At 40.2% G+C, this 19,079-nt stretch overlaps 1 protein-coding gene across 1 annotated transcript in view; it reads right to left on the bottom strand.

Moving 5' to 3' along the window:
* AOX1 (aldehyde oxidase 1) overlaps positions 1-19,079 on the bottom strand; it is a 91,845-nt gene that overhangs the window by 42,387 nt on the left and 30,379 nt on the right. The window contains exons 12-20 of the mRNA XM_056111776.1: positions 18,080-18,173; positions 16,759-16,868; positions 15,174-15,358; positions 13,563-13,725; positions 10,501-10,593; positions 6,723-6,892; positions 6,309-6,435; positions 5,336-5,458; positions 788-884 (exon numbers count right to left, since the gene is read on the bottom strand). Coding sequence (XP_055967751.1) covers positions 788-884; positions 5,336-5,458; positions 6,309-6,435; positions 6,723-6,892; positions 10,501-10,593; positions 13,563-13,725; positions 15,174-15,358; positions 16,759-16,868; positions 18,080-18,173 — 1,162 coding nt within the window. The remainder of the gene's footprint in view (positions 1-787; positions 885-5,335; positions 5,459-6,308; positions 6,436-6,722; positions 6,893-10,500; positions 10,594-13,562; positions 13,726-15,173; positions 15,359-16,758; positions 16,869-18,079; positions 18,174-19,079) is intronic.

Genomic DNA, 19,079 nt, shown 5'->3' with positions numbered 1-19,079 from the left:
ATGCTTCCAAAACTTTTCTGTAAATTTAAGACTATTATGTAGAATAAAAAGTAAAAAATGCAATGAAAAGTTATTACTATTTTCTAAGAGTAAAATTTAAATTTAAAAAGTGTTACAATTGGGACTGGAGCAATAGCACAGCAGGTAGGGCATCTGCCTTGCATGCGACCGACTCAGGTTTGATTCCCAGCATCTCAAATGGTCCCCCGAGCACTACCAGGAGTAATTCCTGAGTGCAGAGCCAGGAGTAACCCCTGTGCATCACCAGGTGTGACCCAAAAAGAAAAAAAAGTGTTATAGTTGAGGTAACAGGATTGATTACAAAAGAGTTGATTTTTATTCTTCTGATATATATAGGAAGTTTATTACATATATAAGAATTGAAGAGATAACCCAATGGGTTGCATGCATGCTTTGTTTGCACTCATACAAAGGGTCTGGGTTCAAATCCTAGACACCTCCAACAGTGATTTCTGAGTACAGAGCTGGAAGTAACCCCAAAGCACTTCTGGGTGTGGCCACAAAATCTCCTCACCAAATTCATTATATATATTCATAGTAGAGGAAAGTCTGGAAGGAAGGGAGGAAAGAAAGAGAGAGATAAAACCTCCGTCTTCACAGCCCAAAAGAGAAAGCAAACTTGTGAATAAGGTGTCTGCTTCCAGAAGCACACCACCACCACCAGGCTGCAGCTGACTGATGATGGATGCATGGCCTTGAACTAGACATGCTTAAGAGAGCAGGCTTTAAGGTCTTCCCTCTCATCATTGTCTTTTTTTATATTTACCTTCAAGAACTTGATCAACAGTTTTAAATGCTTCATCAATATTCCCATATTCAAGCTTCTTTTCTTCCTCAAAGAAGGAGTTGTGCTGAATGGCTTCCTAGAAGGAGAAGAGACATGTGAAGCCCATGGAGAGAGATGCAGGAATACAGCACAGCTCCTTTGGGTCTGCAGAATTTCTCTACATGTCTCAAATCTCACACATGGAACCTCACTGAGCTGAGCTAAAAATAAATAAATTTTAAAAACAGTCTTCAGAGAGAGAGAGCTGAGCTAAAAATAAACAAATTTTAAAAAGTCTTCAGCAAGACTTCTCACAGAGCAGATATACCCACTGAGTCAAAAGAAATAGAACATACTTGGGCTGAGAGGAAGGAAGGAAGGAAGGAAGGAAGGAAGGAAGGAAGGAAGGAAGGAAGGAAGGAAGGAAGAAAGAAAGAAAGAAAGAAAGAAAGAAAGAAAGAAAGAAAGAAAGAAAGAAAACCACCGGGCTGACAAGGTCGAACTAATATTGTCCAGGCAGAGGATTTTTTTTCCATTTCATAACTCATTTTATGCATCCAACACCATGTGGCAGGGGATGCTGAAGCCCATCCGAGCTGTGACCATGGCATCCATTTACTAGCTGCCTGCCTAGGTTTGCCCTCTTTTGAGTCTCATATGTAAAACGGATATAGTTGCATATATATATATATATGTATATATATATATATAGTTTCAAGGGGGTCTGGTGAGGAGACTATGAAAAAACATACATAGTGTTTAGTACGTGGTGCTCAGCAAATTTTATATATAAAGAGATTTTGGTGATAAGATCTTAGAGATCCTGCCTGGAGATCATGCCTTACTACTGATATTCCATCATAGGGGCTGGACAGATTGTACAGGCGTTAAGGTGCCTTCTTTGCTTGTGGTTGATTTATGGCACCACATGGTCCCATGAGCATCACCAGATGGAAGCCTGGTGGCCTCCAAGCACCACTGGTCCAGATAACATCTGTTACCGTAGGGCTGAAGCAACGTGTCCTCAGACCCTGACACTGAATCACCAGCCATGTTGGCTGAGCTTCACTAGGGTGGCCCCCACTCCCAGTGAAAACAAACAAAACAAAAGATTCCTTTGTAAGCTTGCTCTGAGTATAAATTTACTCACTGATTTCCACAATTGTGAAGAGGGTACACATAATCAAGGCTGAGGCTCAGTGCCATCAATAATCACAAGCTTATTTTCCTCCTTGTCATTAGGAACTTATCTTCCTGCAATCCCTGTTGGTCACCAGCAAATGTGATGTGCCAATTCCTACCAGCATTAGCTACCATGAATTATTGTTCGCTTCTGAAAGTTCAGTCGGCCAAGAGTTGGGAGTTCTCCTAATTCTGATCCCTCTGGCCACCAGTAGGTGTCTACACCTACCAACACGTTTTACAGACCTTGACATTTTCTCATTAAAAAATACTTTCATGGAGCCTAGGTTTTTGATAGAGTGTTTGTTGACCGTTCCTATGAATGATTAGCTAGGTTACTTTGGGTTATGCTGCTTTTGACTTTTTTTTTTTTACCAGAATAGGGACAGTAAGAGTTTTTACTTCATTGGATTTCTGTGAGCATTAAGTGAGTTAATGGATAGAAACTGCTGGAACCACAGAACCATTAAGCAAGCTCTGTGTAGAGATGAATGGTGGTCGGGTGCACAGTCACCCATCACTGATGACTGATGGCAAATTCTGGTCAGGAGCAAGAGTAGACTTTTCTCATCATAAACATTAGCCTGGACCTTTCAACCTAGAATTTTGATGTTTCTCCAGTTGAAGTATCAAAAACTTTTAAAAGCCTGAGATGGGTGGGGGTGAGGGGGACATGAGCAAAGAGATATGATATGAATTCATTAAAGTTCTCGTTTGCATGCTGCCAACCCTCCTTCAATCCCTGGCACTACAATGTCCCTGAGCATCACTGGGCATAGCCCTGGAGACCCTCCCCTACATGCACAAGTAACTATGGCCCTGGAGGTCTCCAAGTACAACCCCAGACCTCCTGAGCACCTCTTGGGAGCACCTTCCTTTAAAAAAAAGTACAGTGACATTAAAGACATACATTTAATCTTATTTATAATTTTATTTTAAAAGTATTTAAAAATACTTTAATCTTATTTGGATTACTAACATATTTCCTACTGGAATGAATTCATACGATTTTCTCATTAATCTAAGATTGTGATATTCCAGGTTGATGTCAAGTTTTATAAATTATATTTTTAAAAGTTTGATCTTTTTCAACTTCCTTGGTACTTGCTCTTTGAGTAACTTTGAATCAATTTCCTAAATATTTCTCAGCCAGGAAAAGTGACTTTAAAAACTAAAACAAACAGAAAACTCCAGAAATGTGCAGGGAGTACAGAATATTCTTGCCCATAAACTTTAATTAAATCCACTCTGATTCAGCTGATTGAGCTTGGAGAGTTTAACCTCTGATAGAAAAATGAGGCTGCTCTTTTCCATAGTGTGAAAGTATGACATTTGATTCTGGGGTTCTCTGGGAGACAATGAGGGATGTCTGCTCAGAGTCAGGGAGGGCAGGGAGAGTGAACTATTTGTTTATTCGGAATTGGACTAGCAAGTGGAGGAAGGGAAGGGAAGCTCTTATGCCACTGGTATTAGACAAAGGATTGCAAAGAACGTTTTGATGATGTATTATGCAAACAATTTCTCATTAAGAAGTAATTCTACCTCACAAACGGAATGTTGGGGAAGAAATGTGTAAAAAAGCATAGCAGGAAACACAAGAATAAAGAGTCTGAGGAGGGAACAGAGTTTTGAACTTGAAACTAGTCAGAAAAAAATTTGAAAGGACTACTCATGCTGGGATTTCAATTAAACTATGTTATTATCTTCTTGGCATGATTTAATTTTGAAACACTGGGGACACTGTCCAAAAACAGACATCATGTTCTGAGGTATCAAGGACTTGGTAGAAAACATATCCAAGGCCAAATTCTTCTGGAAACACTCATCTTGGCCATTTTCTCATTTTCCACCTCAGAGGGTACAATCACCCAGGGAACAACTTTACACTTTTCTTTTTTTTTTTTTTTTTCCCCTTTATTTTATTTTATTTTTTTTAAAGTTGTAGATTTACAATTTTTTGTGCTTTGGTTTCAATTATACAATGATCAGATACCCATCCCTCCACCAGTGCCCATTTTCCACCACCATGGATAATATCCCTCCCACCCCCATCCCCCCATCCCCCCGTCTCTGTGGCAGGGCAATCCCCTGTGTTCTCTCTCTCCTTTTGGGTGTTGTGGTCTGCAAAAGAGGCATTGAGTGGCAAACATGTTCAGTCCATAGTCTACTTTCGACATGCATCTCCCCTCCTGGGAGGATCCTCCAAACATCCTTTATTTGGTGCTCCCTTCTCTATCTGAGCTGCCCTTTCCTCTAGGATACCCGGCTGGCCTCTAAGTTATGGAGTAATCCTCCTGGTGCTGATCTCAGCTATTCTTGGGTATTAATCTCATACTTTGTTACTTTATATCCCCCAGATGAATGCAATCTTTCTATGTCTATCCCTCTCTTTCTGACTCATTTCGCTTAGCATGATACTTTCCATATTGTACCACTTGTATGTAAATTTCATGACTTCATCTTTTCTAAGAGCTACATAGTACTCCATTGTGTAGATGTACCAAAGTTTCTTTAACCAGTCATCTGGAACAACTTTACACTTTTCATTGTAAACTAACATCATATTCCCAAAGTCCATGGAGTCTGTACATACTTAATCTAATCTATTCGTGTGTCTTCCCAAACGAGCATCTTTTATTAGAACTAAAGAACTCTAAGCAGAAGTAAAACTTTTTTCATAGGGATAAGTGTTATGACCTTTCTATATTCCAAACTCCTTTCTGAAAAAACAGGAGAGAAGGTACAGTTCTCAGCACGTTTCAATTGTTAAAATACCTGTAGGTATCAGAAACTGTTTCTCATGCTCACATTCATGAACACATTCAAAAATAGAATCCCAGTATTTGCTTCAAAGGTCAAATGTTGATTCTCAATGAAAGAGGTGAGAGAGGTGACTACTGAGCTTTAGGCCATATCCCTTCTCTGGAACAAGCCTGTCTGCCCACACTGCCCCCTTCCAAAAGAATTCACTCTGTTTTGAGTCTCCACCACTCCCTGATGATCCATGAACAACAAAGGAATCTGCATCCACAGCTCCTCCACCTCTCTGCTTAGCCATTAATTCAAAGCTGGACATTTGCCCTATAGGCCTGTCCTTAAGGACTTGCACTTGAAATACAGAGGTCAGTGGAGTTCCTGGAGGCTGCAGCTGTCCTCCTGTGACCACAGAGGACCATACCTGAGCTGTGGCTGCAGTAAGAAGCAGAAAGCAGACTTCTTATTAACACAGACACAATTTGGGCCCAACCATGTCCTGTATTTTGGATGCCCTTCAGGAGTTCCATGTTCCTGTGATTGTAGTCAAAAGCATTTCATCTGAGACACCCCTGAAATCAGCTCTCCTGGCATTTGCCTTTAGCACATTACCTCAATGGTTAGGATCAATGGCTGTAAATCCTGGTAGACAATCTTCACTTCCTTGGCAGCTCGCTTTGCCTGAACTTCAGAATTGGCAATGACAGCGCAGACAAGCTGTCCCACACAGGATACCTACAACACAGAAAAACCCATGTTTCCAAGAAAGGTCACCTTCCCTGTCTTGTCCGCCTCCCTCCTAGTACAGCGAGAGTCTCGTGTTAAGCAATCACTTCACACAAGTCTTATACCCACTGATGCACAAGCTTTGTTGAGAAGGTGTGAGTGTGGGAGTTAACCTGCCAACCCCAGGGACTGGGAGGTGGTGGTGGTGTGGTGGTGGTGCTGGTGGTGGTGGTGGTGGTGGTGGTGCTGGTGGTGGTGGTGGTGGTGGTGATGGTGCTCAGGGCTTGGCACTGCATCATTAGCAGAAGGTGGCTGAATGCTGCCTCAAGTAAGCGCTACTGAAGACCAGCTGGCCTGGAAGAGCCAGTCCTAGCTTGACCTTGTGGCTACACATCATGGCCACAGCCATTCTGAGATGCAATTTCTGTCCTCAGGACTGGAAGGTCAGTGACCATCTTATCTGAATAAGAGCGAGGGAGGGGGAAGTAAGGCAGCTCTAAAGGGGGCTGAATCTTAGCAGCACAAGCTTTTCTTAATGAAACAGAAGACACCGAGTCAAAGCTCTACCAAGCGTGGGGCACCCCACTCTTCATTTCACCCACAGATTAGGTGACTTGAGCAGGTCAAACAGGTAGTAAGGCAGAAAGTCAACTTCTTTACTTATGTGGAAAATGAAAACATTTGAATTCATTCCATTTTAAACGCTGGCATTTTATGACAAGCTTTCAAAGAATATTGGAATCTGTTATGATGTGCCAAATCTTAAAGATGTTATGTTTAAGAAAATATGCCTTACATATTTTTCAATGAACATAATTTTTCAAGGAATACAATTTTTCAAACAGAAAAAATACAATACCTCACTTGTCTCTAGAAGTTTCTCAGGTTTGGTTAAAAAACAGAAGGCATTTACTCCTTGAAGATGTTCTTCTGTCACAATGTCCACTACACCAGGCAGGCTGAGTGCTCCAGAAACATCAATGGACCTAGACAGAACACACAGAGCAGCCAGGCAACCCAAAGATCAGACAATATGCTTCACTGAAGTGAAAGAGAGAATAGAGGTAAAGGCATATCCAAGAACCCTCTAAAAGTTCTCATCTGAACAATCAGAGAAAAGCCCTGGGTCAAACTATTGTAAATCCTACATTTCCATCCAATTGTGCCTCAGATCTAAATTGAATATTGGCCACAAACTGTTTACCATGTACGATCATTAATGGGACTTAGAAGAAAAGGCAATCATTAATTGGGTAAGCATGTGAGCACTTACACAATCTTAGCATGAGCTCTTGCACTTGTTACAAAAGTCAGGAAGAGCTCCTGGTCCACTGCAGGCATGTCGTCACAGTAGATGGCCTCACCCGTGGCATGCTTGATTGCAGACAGATGCATGAGAGGGTGGCCAACCGAGTCTTGAGGAAGCTGCTTTGTGTCTACATCCTGTTTAGTCAAAACTCAGCATATCATCTTCATAATCATATCATATGCATCTCTTATAAGGAGGTATCTGTGTAATTCAAATTCAAACTAGAACACTTTTGAAAATAGTTTTTCTACTTCAAAGCTGGCCCTGATGCAAGGAAAGAGCTATAAAGTTCTTGTTAAACAGAATCAAGGGAAAAAGACCCTGGCTTTCTCACATTGCACTAGTCAATTGACATACTTTCTTTGGGTGTAGATGCTTTGCTTTCTTTTCTTTTCTGAAGTGTTTGTATTTAACTTAATAAACACCAGGAATGTAGGGTAGCTTACACAACTGGAACTTCATGACTGGGACTTTGCATAAAAATATCTGTGAAAAACACAGTCTGCTGCTCACACAACTTGAGATTCTCACTCAGTGCCAATCTACTTGAGGGACTCAGGACCTAGGTCTTCACTTTTAGCTCTATCATAGATGCTCTGGGCTGTGGGTAGGACTGGTGTAGTGACAGAAAACATAAAAGTAACACTTTCATCACTATTAGCACAGCGATAGGGCGTTTGCCTTGCACGCAGCCAACATGGCCGACCCGAGTTCAATTCCTCCGCCCCTCTCGGAGAGCCCGGCAAGCTGCCGAGAGTATCTCGCCCACATGGCAGAGCCTGGCAAGCTACCCATGATGTACTCGATATGCCAAACAAAGTAACAACAAAGTCTCCAATGGAGACCTAACTGGGCCCGCTCGAGCAAATCGATGAACAATGGGAGGACAGTGACAGTGACAGTGACAGTGACATTGGCTATTTGAAAAATAACAAAGCTATTGTTTTCAATAGTTTTAATATAAATTAAAAATAGCTTTTATAAAATATTTTTATAAAATAGTTTATATTTTACAAGGGCTGGAGCGATAGCACAGCGGTAGGGTGTTTGCCTTGCACGCAGCCAACATGGCCGACCCGAGTTCAATTCCTCCGCCCCTCTCGGAGAGCCTGGCAAGCTCCCTGTGACGAATTCGATATGTCAAACACAGTAACAACAAAGTTTCCAGTGGAGATGTTACTGGGCCCGCTCGAGCAAATCGATGAACAATGGGAGGACAGTGACAGTGATATTTTACAAATGGTTTTTCAATATAAATTATTTATTTATAGATAAATAAATGTCAAGAAGTAAAATATAAGCTAAGTTTGGACTAATAATTATGAAGTGATTTCTAAAATTAACTTGATACAAGACATATATGTAGGATCCTCTAAACTTACTGAGAATCTATTGTCTTAAAATAACTACTTGCTGATAAAAAAATTTTCATTTTAAGGTCCATATTTGTTTCATATACATGAAAAATTCAATTTTGTAATTACTATAACACACTACATTTAAAAGGGTCATATTTAAGTTTTTGTATGTTCATCCTGACTTAATAAATGAGAAAGCAGAAAATTATCAAGAAAAATAACTCAGATCTTATCCCTGACACCATTAAATAAAGAGAGATCATGAATGCAGCACTGTAGCACTGTCCTCCCGTTGTTCATCAATTTGCTCGAGCAAGCACCAGTAACGTCTCCATTGTGAGACTTGTTGTTACTGTTTTTGGCATAAAGAATACGTCACGGGGAGCTTGCTAGGCTTTTACTGTGTGGGCAGAATACTCTCGGTAGCTTGCCAGGCTCCAGCCCATGAATGTAGGGGAAGGAGGAAAATTAAAGAGAAGTTTCACATTGGGGTTCAGGTATAAGCTGGGATTTGAATCAACCCCAATGCACATGGGTTCTGTAGTCAAAGCTTATTGCTCTGTCTCCTGTGCTCAGAATCAAGGCTTTAGAAGGTCTCTTCTTCTTTTAGAAATTGAGGTGATGACAAAAGAAAATAAAAGTTCAAGTGCTCTATCAGAAATGGAATGTGCACTGGTGGGCTTTTCAACTTGAACAATATTTCAGTGAAAATTGACCCACATATTTTAATTTTATTCCTAAGAGGTTTTTCTTTACCCTGAAGAGCAAAATTCCAACTAATTCATAGGTTTGGACACTAAAGAAACATTTTATAGGTACCTGTAAAGACTCTATGTAATACTTTTAAATGTAAGTGATGAAACACAACATAACCTTAAAAAATTCCTTTGAAAATTTGCTGTGTGAGACCAGCCAAAACATTTAAGAAGAATTTTAAAGTATGTTTTGGTCCTATTCTATAATCAAATATGAAACAGATTATCTCATCTAAAGATGAAAATTTTTTTTCAGTTAGTTGTGATAAATCTACTGGTGAAAGAGGTTGGATCTGGATATCAGTTTTACTAGTTTTGTGGCTAAAAATATGATGGAGAAAACTATGTTTTATCTCCAAAGTGGTGAAATCTGTAAGCTTTGGCATATTTCTTTCAAAGTAAATGAATGATTTTGTGAAAAAAACAATGTGCTCTGAGTGTTGATGCTGCTGTAGGTTTGTGTGTGTGTGCATGTTTGTGTGTGTGTGTGTGTGTGTGTGTGTGTGTGTGTGTGTGTAAAACTGCAGGGTTAGAAAAAAAGCAAAACTCATTTGAATGAGAAATAAACTGCTTTTAAAACTTTTTTACAATCTATAATAACAAACTCTTTTTAAGATGATCAGCCAAGTGAAGATTATCACTTTTCTGTGGATGATTTGAATGCTCATTAATTTGTTGTTGTTGTTTCTTTCTTGGGTTTATTCCATTGTTAAGGCAATGTTAGCATATTTACTAACTGAAAGTTGCAGCTGCTGGATTTTGCAAAACATGAGGGAACTTTGCAGCTGTTTTTAACTTTTAAAATGATCATTTTCAATGAAGTTTACCATATTTGAATTTTTGAACATATTAAACGAACACCGGTATTAATTTTTGCAAGATTTTATGACCAAATCCAATAACTACTGCTTTGAAAGAATCTCTTTATAGTCTTAATTTAATAAAATGTTCAAGGTAAAGAATCTTGATATTAATTAAAAGGAAAAAAATCAAATTGTAACCAGTTTACAAACAGAATGGCTTTCGGTGATATTTTTATGATGGTATGGTAGAAAATTTCATTTGAAAGTTATTGAGAAATTTTCTATTAGATAAGCCTAAGAATTTATGTTTGATTCAATTCTAAAATCTTATAGAAAAGCTATTTGGAGAATAGGACCTGGGAAAGCAAAGCATCTCCACATGTAAATAGAATGAATCAGCTGCTCTTTGAAAAAACAGAAGTCTCCAAATCTGTTTTTTGGTTCTCTGAAAATGATACTGAAGCAGTCTATGATCTCTGACCTGACATAAAACAGGGCTTTGTTTGTGCTAACTTCCACCAAGCCAGGGGCTGAGAGTATGTGGTGTACTAGCCCACGCATTCACTTTGGTGCTGCAAAGTCACAGAACAAAGCACAACCTTCAGAATCTAACAGACATTTTATTTTTTCAAAATTAGCATTTCTAGCTTTACTTTTAGTCACAATTCTTCATTTATTTTGAAGTTTTAATGAACATGAAAGGAGGGAAGTTCAGCCATGTCAAGACTGAGAATCATAAAAAGATGAGTGGAATGTTCAGGAAAGGAGGAAGAATAGTCCAGGATTTAAAAAAAAAATTATTAGAATTAAAAAAAAAGCCACTCACCTGGTACTTAAATGTACTCCAGTGATGTTTGGAGTAAAGAGCTTCTAAAGCACTCTTATAGTTGTCTGCAAGGATAGGACAATGAGCAGAATCCTGTGAAGGAGAACCATTGTAAATATTTCTAATATGCTGGAATGATTTTAGAAAGGAAACTAGCATGCATCCCAGCAAATGGCTCTCCCTGAAATCTCACGTGTATTAAAGACTTGTCCAGAACCCTAAAAACAGAAACAGCTTCCTGAAATCTAGTATATACACTTTAGAGATCCACCCATAGAAGCACATATGGAGAAGAGTTTAGTAAATACAGAAAACTTGATTGCCAATATCTCTGATCGTATGATTCTCTCTCATGCTTTCCTACATAATCTGAGGACTTATAAACCATCAAAGCAGGAGGCAGATGCTAAGTAAATAAAGTGAAAAGGGAGAGAATGTTTAAACAAGGAAAAAAACATAGCAAAGTATGCTATTATGAAGGTGCCTAAAATCACTCTCTCGTACTTTGTCAAACCCAGAAAAAGAGAAATACAACACTGCATCTCTGCCACAACACCCGGGAGGAAAAACTCAGTCCGGGGACTAACACTTACGTGAGTTGAGCAAATGGGACTATGTCCCTTTAAACAATGCACATGTAATATTTTATACAAATGTAACACTACACTGTCCATGTTGCTCATGGATTTGCTCGAGCAGGCACCAGTAACGTCTCACAACAAATTGTGAGACTTGTTACTGTTTTTGGCATATTGAATATGTCATAGGTAGCTTGCCAGGCTTTGCTGTGCGGGCAAGATACTCTCAGTAGCTCGCCAGGCTCTCCAAGAGGGGTGGAGGAATCGAACCCAGGTAGGTCTACCGGTTGTGCTATCGCTCCAGCAATATATACAAATGTTTTTATAGAAAATTTTAGTCAACAAAAGCTGTTGTCTTTAATAACATAAAGACAAGTTGGAAATGGAGGACATGAATATGTAGCTTATAAAGCAGACCTTTGAATTTATATCAACTGATTTACCCAAAATGCCATTATCATATTAGCTATTAACTGAAGGACTCTACAGTTGGCTTAACTATTCACTTTTGATAATTTGTTGTAAAATATATGAGCTCAAGTTGCCATTCTTAAGGTTTTAATACAACCCTCTGGTTCTTAGTTGTTCCCATGTATAAGAAGAAGATGCCCTCAGGTGTAATGATGTAAAAGAACTTTGTGTCTCTTATTTAAAGTGATCACATTAATTTCTATGTCCCACGAGGAAAGTTTTTGGCCTTTAAACCTAGTTTGGTTAGTTGGTTGAGATTAATAATATCAAAATGGTTAAAAGTCCTCTTTGGAACTTATGAATTTATTCTAAGAATTTTTTGTAGTTATGTCATTTCTAGCCAATAACCTGAAACACTAATCTTTTGTTATTATGCTCTATTATCACTATCATTATGATTTCCACAAAACAGTCTTCATTGTGGTAATCAAAAGCTCCTTTCCTACAATGATCAATTTCTCACTAACCTTGTGTTGTGATGGCCACCATTGTCTGAACCCAGATAAGAAATCAGCTGAGCCCATAGCAAAATTACAAACGCAAGAAGACCAAAACCCCAACCAGGAAAAGAACTGCTTCACGGGAAGAATATATACTCTGATCATTTACAAGTTTTCTGCATATCATCAGCCCCACAGGTTCCCAATCTTATCTTGCCTATTAACCCCCTTTCAGACATATTCACTGTGAACCTGGAAATCTACCTTTCTAACAAGCAGAAAGTATCCTTCAAATGTATCCAAGACTACTGCCAAGCCCTTAATGGTTCCAGCACCCCTTGAAGAAGGGATGATATTACACTGATCTAGATTAACAAATCAAAAACAAAATAACTGAGAGGTGTAAGACTAAGTCCTGTACCACTCTGTGCTCTACTGCTATTCATCCCCGGGCTTACAGCTCACAAACAGGATGTGGTAGAGCAGTAAGCCCATGAGTTTCTAATTCAGGTTGCTTTTTCTACTCCATAGCTACTTGCCAGGGAGCTGTGTTCTCCATAAGTGAAATCTCTACCAACACCAGCCGAAGACCTCCAGAACCAGCCACCACCATTCTGAGACCACTCTCTGCACACATGAAGGTACCGGCAGAGGAACAAAGGCATGCGGGTCCCGGGATTGAGATCTCCAAGCCTACTCGGATCAGGGCTGAGTATCCTCCACCCAGATCCTCCAAATTCCAGTAGGCGGGTGTCACACCCACCAACTGGCCCCCTGGCACCGTGTAATCCCATCAACGGCCAAGACTCAGAGACTATAAAACCCAGCTCCCGGAAGAGAACAGCACAGAGTCTCCTGCCCCCGCACCTGGCTGTCCTCGCTGGGGCCCCTTGGAGGGGAGCGGGTTGAGTTTCCCTACCCGCCCCGACCAGGGCTCTGGCAGCCGAACACCTCCAGAACCAGCCACCACCATGCTGAGACCACTCTCCACATGCATGAAGGTACTAGCAAAGGAACAAAGGCAGTACCTGGGACTGAGATCTCCAAGCCTACTCGGATCGGGGCTGAGCATCCTCCACCCAGATCCTCCAAATTCCAGTAGGCAGGGGTCACACCCACCAACTGGCCCCCTGGCGCCGTGTAATCCCATCAACGGCCAAGACCCAGAGACTATAAAACCTAGCTCCTGGAAGCGCGAGGCCACATTCGCGGCCACGCGACATCTTATTATCTCATTCCTACTTTGGACAAACTGGCAGGCTACCGAATGTAACCTGCCCACATGGCAGAGTCTGGCAAACTCCCTGTGGTGTACCCAATATGCCAAATACCAGTAACAATGATGGGTCTCATTCTCCTAACCCTAAAAGAGCCTTGAATATGGCACTTTTTTAAAAATCTCAGGGCTAGGACGAAGGAGACGTTACTGGGGCCTGCTCGAGGCAATCGACAAATAACAAGATGGTTGTGATCATGATCGTGATAGCTACTTGCCAGGGAGCTGTGTTCTCCATAACTGACATCTCTACGAACACCAGTACTGGGGAAACTAGGATAGGTCAGATCCATTTACCATCCTCTTCATAAGTTGTGACACTTCCAGGAAGAACTTGAAGAGAAAGCTGATGATGAGAGTCCTCTTGAACTCCACCTTCCCACCTGGAGCTGAGCCAGGAAGGGATACTTCCTCCAGAATTAGACGGCATGCTGCCTCCAGCATCGCTTCATCCCAAGGCCTACAAGAGTCAGAAGAGAAGATTTCTAGCCTGATAGGCCTCATTCTCTCCCAAACTCAAAAAGTGTGCAAGGCAAATATGACAATTGGATAAGGAAATAAGAGGATATGCTCTAGATTTAGGAAACTCCAGCTTAAACCACAGTACACCACTGTTAAGTTGACTGGCTTGGGGTCCCATTTATTCATATATGAAAAGAGAATAATAGTAAACTCACCTCATGCAGTGGCTTTTGATAGAACTGACAACCCACAGTTGTCAGTCCAAAAGTAACAGACCCCTGCCACTTCTCTGCCTTTTTGTGACAGTTACAAAATTATTTATGTTTGGGTTTTAATCACACAATGATCCAACACCCTTCCCTTCACCAGTATATATTTCCCTCTACCAATGTGCCCAATTTCCTTCCTTCCACCCTTCACCCCTAGTCTACTAGTCTACCTCTACAGCAGGAACTTATCTTCTCTCTCTCTATCTCTTGCTCATTCTCTTTCCTTTTTGGGCATTATGGTTTGCAATACAGGTATTGAAATATTATCATATATATGCCTTCCTCCACGCAGATCCTCCATATTCCAGTAGGCAGGGGTCACACCCACCAACTGGCCTCCTGGCGCCGTGTAATCCCGTCAATGGCCAAGACCCAGAGACCATAAAACCCAGCTCCCGGAAGAGAACAGCACAGAGTCTCCTGTCCCCGAACCTGGCTGTCCTCGCTAGGGCCCCTTGGAGGGGAGTGGGTTGAGTTTCCCTACCCGCCCCGACCAGGGCTCTGGCAGCCGAACACCTCCAGAACCAGCCACCACCATGCTGAGACCACTCTCCACATGCATGAAGGTACCGGCAGAGGAACAAAGGTACACGGATCCCGGGGCTGAGATCTCCAAGCCTACTCGGTTCGGGGCTGAGCATCCTCCACCCAGATCCTCCAAATTCCAGTAGGCAGGGGTCACACCCACCAACTGGCCCCTGGCACCGTGTAATCCCATCAATGGTCAAGACTCAGAGACTATAAAACCTAGCTCCTGGAAGCACGAGGCCACATTCGCGGCCACGCGACATCTTATCTCATTCCTACTTTGGACAAACTGGCAGGCTACCGAATGTAACCTGCCCACATGGCAGAGTCTGGCAAACTCCCCGTGGCGTACCCAATATGCCAAATACCAGTAACAATGATGGGTCTCATTCTCCTAATCCTGAAAGAGCCTTGAATATGGCACTTTTTAAAAAATCTCAGGGCTAGGACGAAGGTGATGTTACTGGGGTCTGCTTGAGGCAATCGACGAACAACAGGATGGTCGTGATTGTGATCGTGATGCCTTTACAGTAGCTAGCATTTTCATTCTTACTATAGTCTGTCACCAAAAAAAAATAAAAAAATAAAAAAATAAATAAAAGGAGCTGCTTTATTACTTGAACTCTAAGGAGTTGAGGTCATAACATACCTTCCGACGAGTTTCTGGCAGGAATTCTCTACACAGATGGTGGTTGGACCAACACCTCCATAGGATATGGCTAACTCTTTAATGATGCCATCCCCTTCTCCAAAAAAGGCTCTCATTCCTGCATTGACTATTGGGAGAGCATTCTGTTGCCTCTGGGCTTGTCGGAAGGCTGAAACAAATTCCCACTGAAAGCAAAAGAGACACTTGTAAAACCTACTGAGTGATAACTGTGTACAAGGAAATTTATGTATGTTGCCTTCTTGATCCCTATCATATTGTTATGGACTAAATTATTGTTTTGTTTCTTTCTTTTGGATTGCCACTGGTGCTCGGGTGTTATTCCTGGTTTTATGTTCAGGGACTGCTCCTAGTAGCACTCAGAAGACCATATGGTTCTGGGAATAAAAGACTGGGTCTCCTGCATGCAAAACATGCCCTCTAGCCCACTGAGTCATCTTTCCAGTGCTGAATTATTATTCTATTTATATATGTTCCACCAAACATCAAAACATGTTGGAGTCCTAATACCCAGAACTGCACAATGACTGCATCTAGAGATAAGGATTTTACATAATTAAGATGAGATAATTAAGGTTTGTGCTAATCAAACAGAGTGGTGTCTTCATAAAAGTCACTGATAAGAACAGAGGGAAAACCACATAAAGACATAAGGATAAGAAAGTCATCTACCAGCCAAGAAGAGAAGTTGCAGAATGAACTAATACTCCTAACACCTTCATATCAGACCTCTAGTCTCAAAAATTGAGATGAAATAAATGTGTAATATTAGAGTTCCCCAGACCATGGCTCTCTTCTATTGCAGACTTAGCAAATAAATATACTTCTGAGGCAGTCTTGATTATAACTCCCATTTACAAGTGAGAAATATAAGGTTCAGAGTGATTGAGTGATTAGTCACAGTACGTCTTAAAACCAAGATTCAATCTTGAATTTTATTCCAAAACTTTTCACAACGTTCACTTACAAATGGATTTGTTAGACTCTTTCAAGTCATAAAACATAGGTAGAGATGTGTTTTCACAACTTAGTGATGCTTTAGGGAACAAATATTTTTTAAAATGTAAGAAAGTAAATTTAGGGTGCTGGAGCAGTAGTAGTAGTAATACTGCAGTAGTAGTACTGCAGTTAGGGCGTTTGCCTTGCATGTGGCCAACCTGGGCTCGCTCCCCGGCATCCCTTATGGTCCCCCAAGCATCGCCAGGAGTAATTCCTGTGTGCAGAGCCAGGAGTAACCTCTGAGCATCGCTGGGTATGGCCCAAAAAGAAAAAAAAAACAAGAAAGTAACTTTAGAGTTAAAAACACATTTGTGTATATATGCGTGTGTGAGCAAGAGAAAAGATAGTGTGAGAGAAAGGGAGTTAATATTTATAACAGAGACCAATATCTGTGATTCCAGTAATGATACAAGAGCACATACCACAGGTAAAAAGAACTATTCACAAGTCTCATCATTTCTCCTATAATGTCTCAACACCTTTTGAATCCACTCTAGAATAGGACTAGCAATCTACAGGCTCACAGGAAACACCAGGTATTTGAAGAAGGATATAAGGACAATCTCACCTTCCTAGAATAAGGGATGTTCACTGAGATTAAGATTTCTCCAGGTTTAAGATCTGTGCTGGGGCACCTTCTGAGAAACTGCTCATTGAAAGGAATCTGTCGTTCTCCTCCTATGAAAAAAAAAATGACATTTGTCCTGGAATCTGTTCTGTCAGTTGACAATGAAACAAAACATGTTACAAAACATAGGAAAAAATGTCATCAAACACCTGAAGAAAATAATTATTTGGGGAAAGAAATGCTCTTCCTAGATTTAACCATCCTTTATCCTTCAACCATAATGGGCTCTTACTGTTTCTTCAGGCCAGATATGACTTTAATTTTTGCCTTCTGTGCTGATCTATAACTAAAAATAGCAAAGCAGAACAGAGATCATGTAGAATAGACTTAGTAATCCTGCTCCTGAACAGCACGCTTCCTTTGGAGATTTATTAGTAGAGAATATTTATAATATCCTTTTTGATATTCTGATCAAAATTTTCAACGAACATTTGTTATTTGTGGGACTCCCACTAGGTACAGTAGTGAATGAATAAATCGCCTTTAATGAATCTTATACTAATGAGGTGCTTTCCTTATTTTATATCTTTTCTTAATACTTAAAGAATTTCTGGTCATGGAGGAGGAGAGAGGTAGAACTATTTAAAGCTATAATAAAATAAGGCTTTCAGTGAAAACTAAGAAGCTTTGATATTTATACTCAATTACAAAACTATTTTTAAATTATTTTTTGTAAAAGACTGTTAGTTAAATTGATAAGTATAAATGTAATGCAGGCAATAAAGCTAGAACACTTTTTTAATTTAAAAAAAGAATCTTTATGGAAGACCAGGTAAAACATCCTAGTAATTATTGACTGAGTTGGAATAATAGAAAAAAATTAAAATTCCTGGACTCAAATAGGTAAATATAGAACAGAGCTCATCCATGGTTCAGCAGGAAATGGCTTTCATCAATAACCAAGTAATTGTCCACAGCACAATGTTGTTATCTGTCAAGTCCTGTGCTGCCTGAATAAAGTTTTCAACAAAGGAAACATTGTCCTGATCAGGTCATGTCAGAACACTAACCAACAACAAGCATGTTTAACATCGGGTGACCAGTACAAAAATGTATGGCATGAGGACTCAAAATGAAAATGATGAAGACAATGGAGCATGTGAAATTAGGCATAGACTGATAAACTTTCCAGAAAGACTTTGATGATAGTCACTATTGTAAGGCTCAATCACTTTTTATACTGGTATTTCCTCTGTCCCCAGAGAGACAAAATAGTAAAGAGAGTAAACTCAATCTTTTCCAAGAAGTAGCTGTCACTTACCTTTTGATGCTAAGTTGAGGGTACAGTTGCCCACAGCCAGCAGAGGATTCAGATCTGAATCAAAATGCCTGCTCACAATATGACCCCCTAAAGACTTTTGAAAAAGAATGAATAATTTTTACACCATTATAATTATAAAAAGCTCTAGTATAAAATAATAATTAACCAAGGCCTTAAAAAAACATTCTTTTTGTTTGTTAAATAGGATTAAATGTTTCCAAAACTCTAATCATAAAAGACATTTGCACTCCTATATTTATTGTAGCACCATTCACAATAACCAAAATCTGGAAATTACCAAGTGTCCAAGAACAGATAACTGGATAAAGAAACTGAATAAACATTGGTGTATGCACACACAATGGAATACTACTCAGCTACCAAAACAAAACAAAGACAAAATCATGTAATTTGCCACTATGTGGATGGAACTGGAGGGTATCATGAATGATACATGAGGATATCATGAATGATTCATCTGATAATTCAGAGAGAGAGAGAGTTATAGAATGATATATCTCACGTGTGTGATAAAAAGAAACCTAGTAAGGAAATAACAAATGATAAAATGTAAAGGACTAGGGGCTGGAAAAATAGTTCAGTAGGTAAGGTCCTTATTTTGCACACAGTCAATGCAGGTTTGATCCCTGGATCATATATGGTACTCCAGGAATGATCGCTGAACATAGAGCCAGTAACAAGCCCTGAGCACTACCAGGCATGGCCCCCAAAATAAAAAATGTGACAGAACCTATTAACTGCTCTATAGAGCAGTGCTCACAACAGTAGTGAGACATGGAAGAGAAAAGATTTTTAGGCAGGGGAGAGGAGATAAACTGGTGGGGATCTGGGGACAACGGTGGAGAGAAACGGACACACTGGTGGTGGTTGGGGGGGGGTGTTGGCATGTTGTATGCATGAAACTCTATTATTGACAGTATTGTAACATGGTAAATCTCAGTGACTTAGAAAACAAAATGACATGAAGGTAATGGTTGAA

This window comes from Sorex fumeus, unplaced genomic scaffold (assembly GCF_029834395.1).
Source record: "Sorex fumeus unplaced genomic scaffold, SorFum_2.1 ptg000014l, whole genome shotgun sequence".
Classification (NCBI taxonomy): domain Eukaryota; kingdom Metazoa; phylum Chordata; class Mammalia; order Eulipotyphla; family Soricidae; genus Sorex; species Sorex fumeus.
This window is presented reverse-complemented; position numbering and strand designations above follow the sequence as displayed.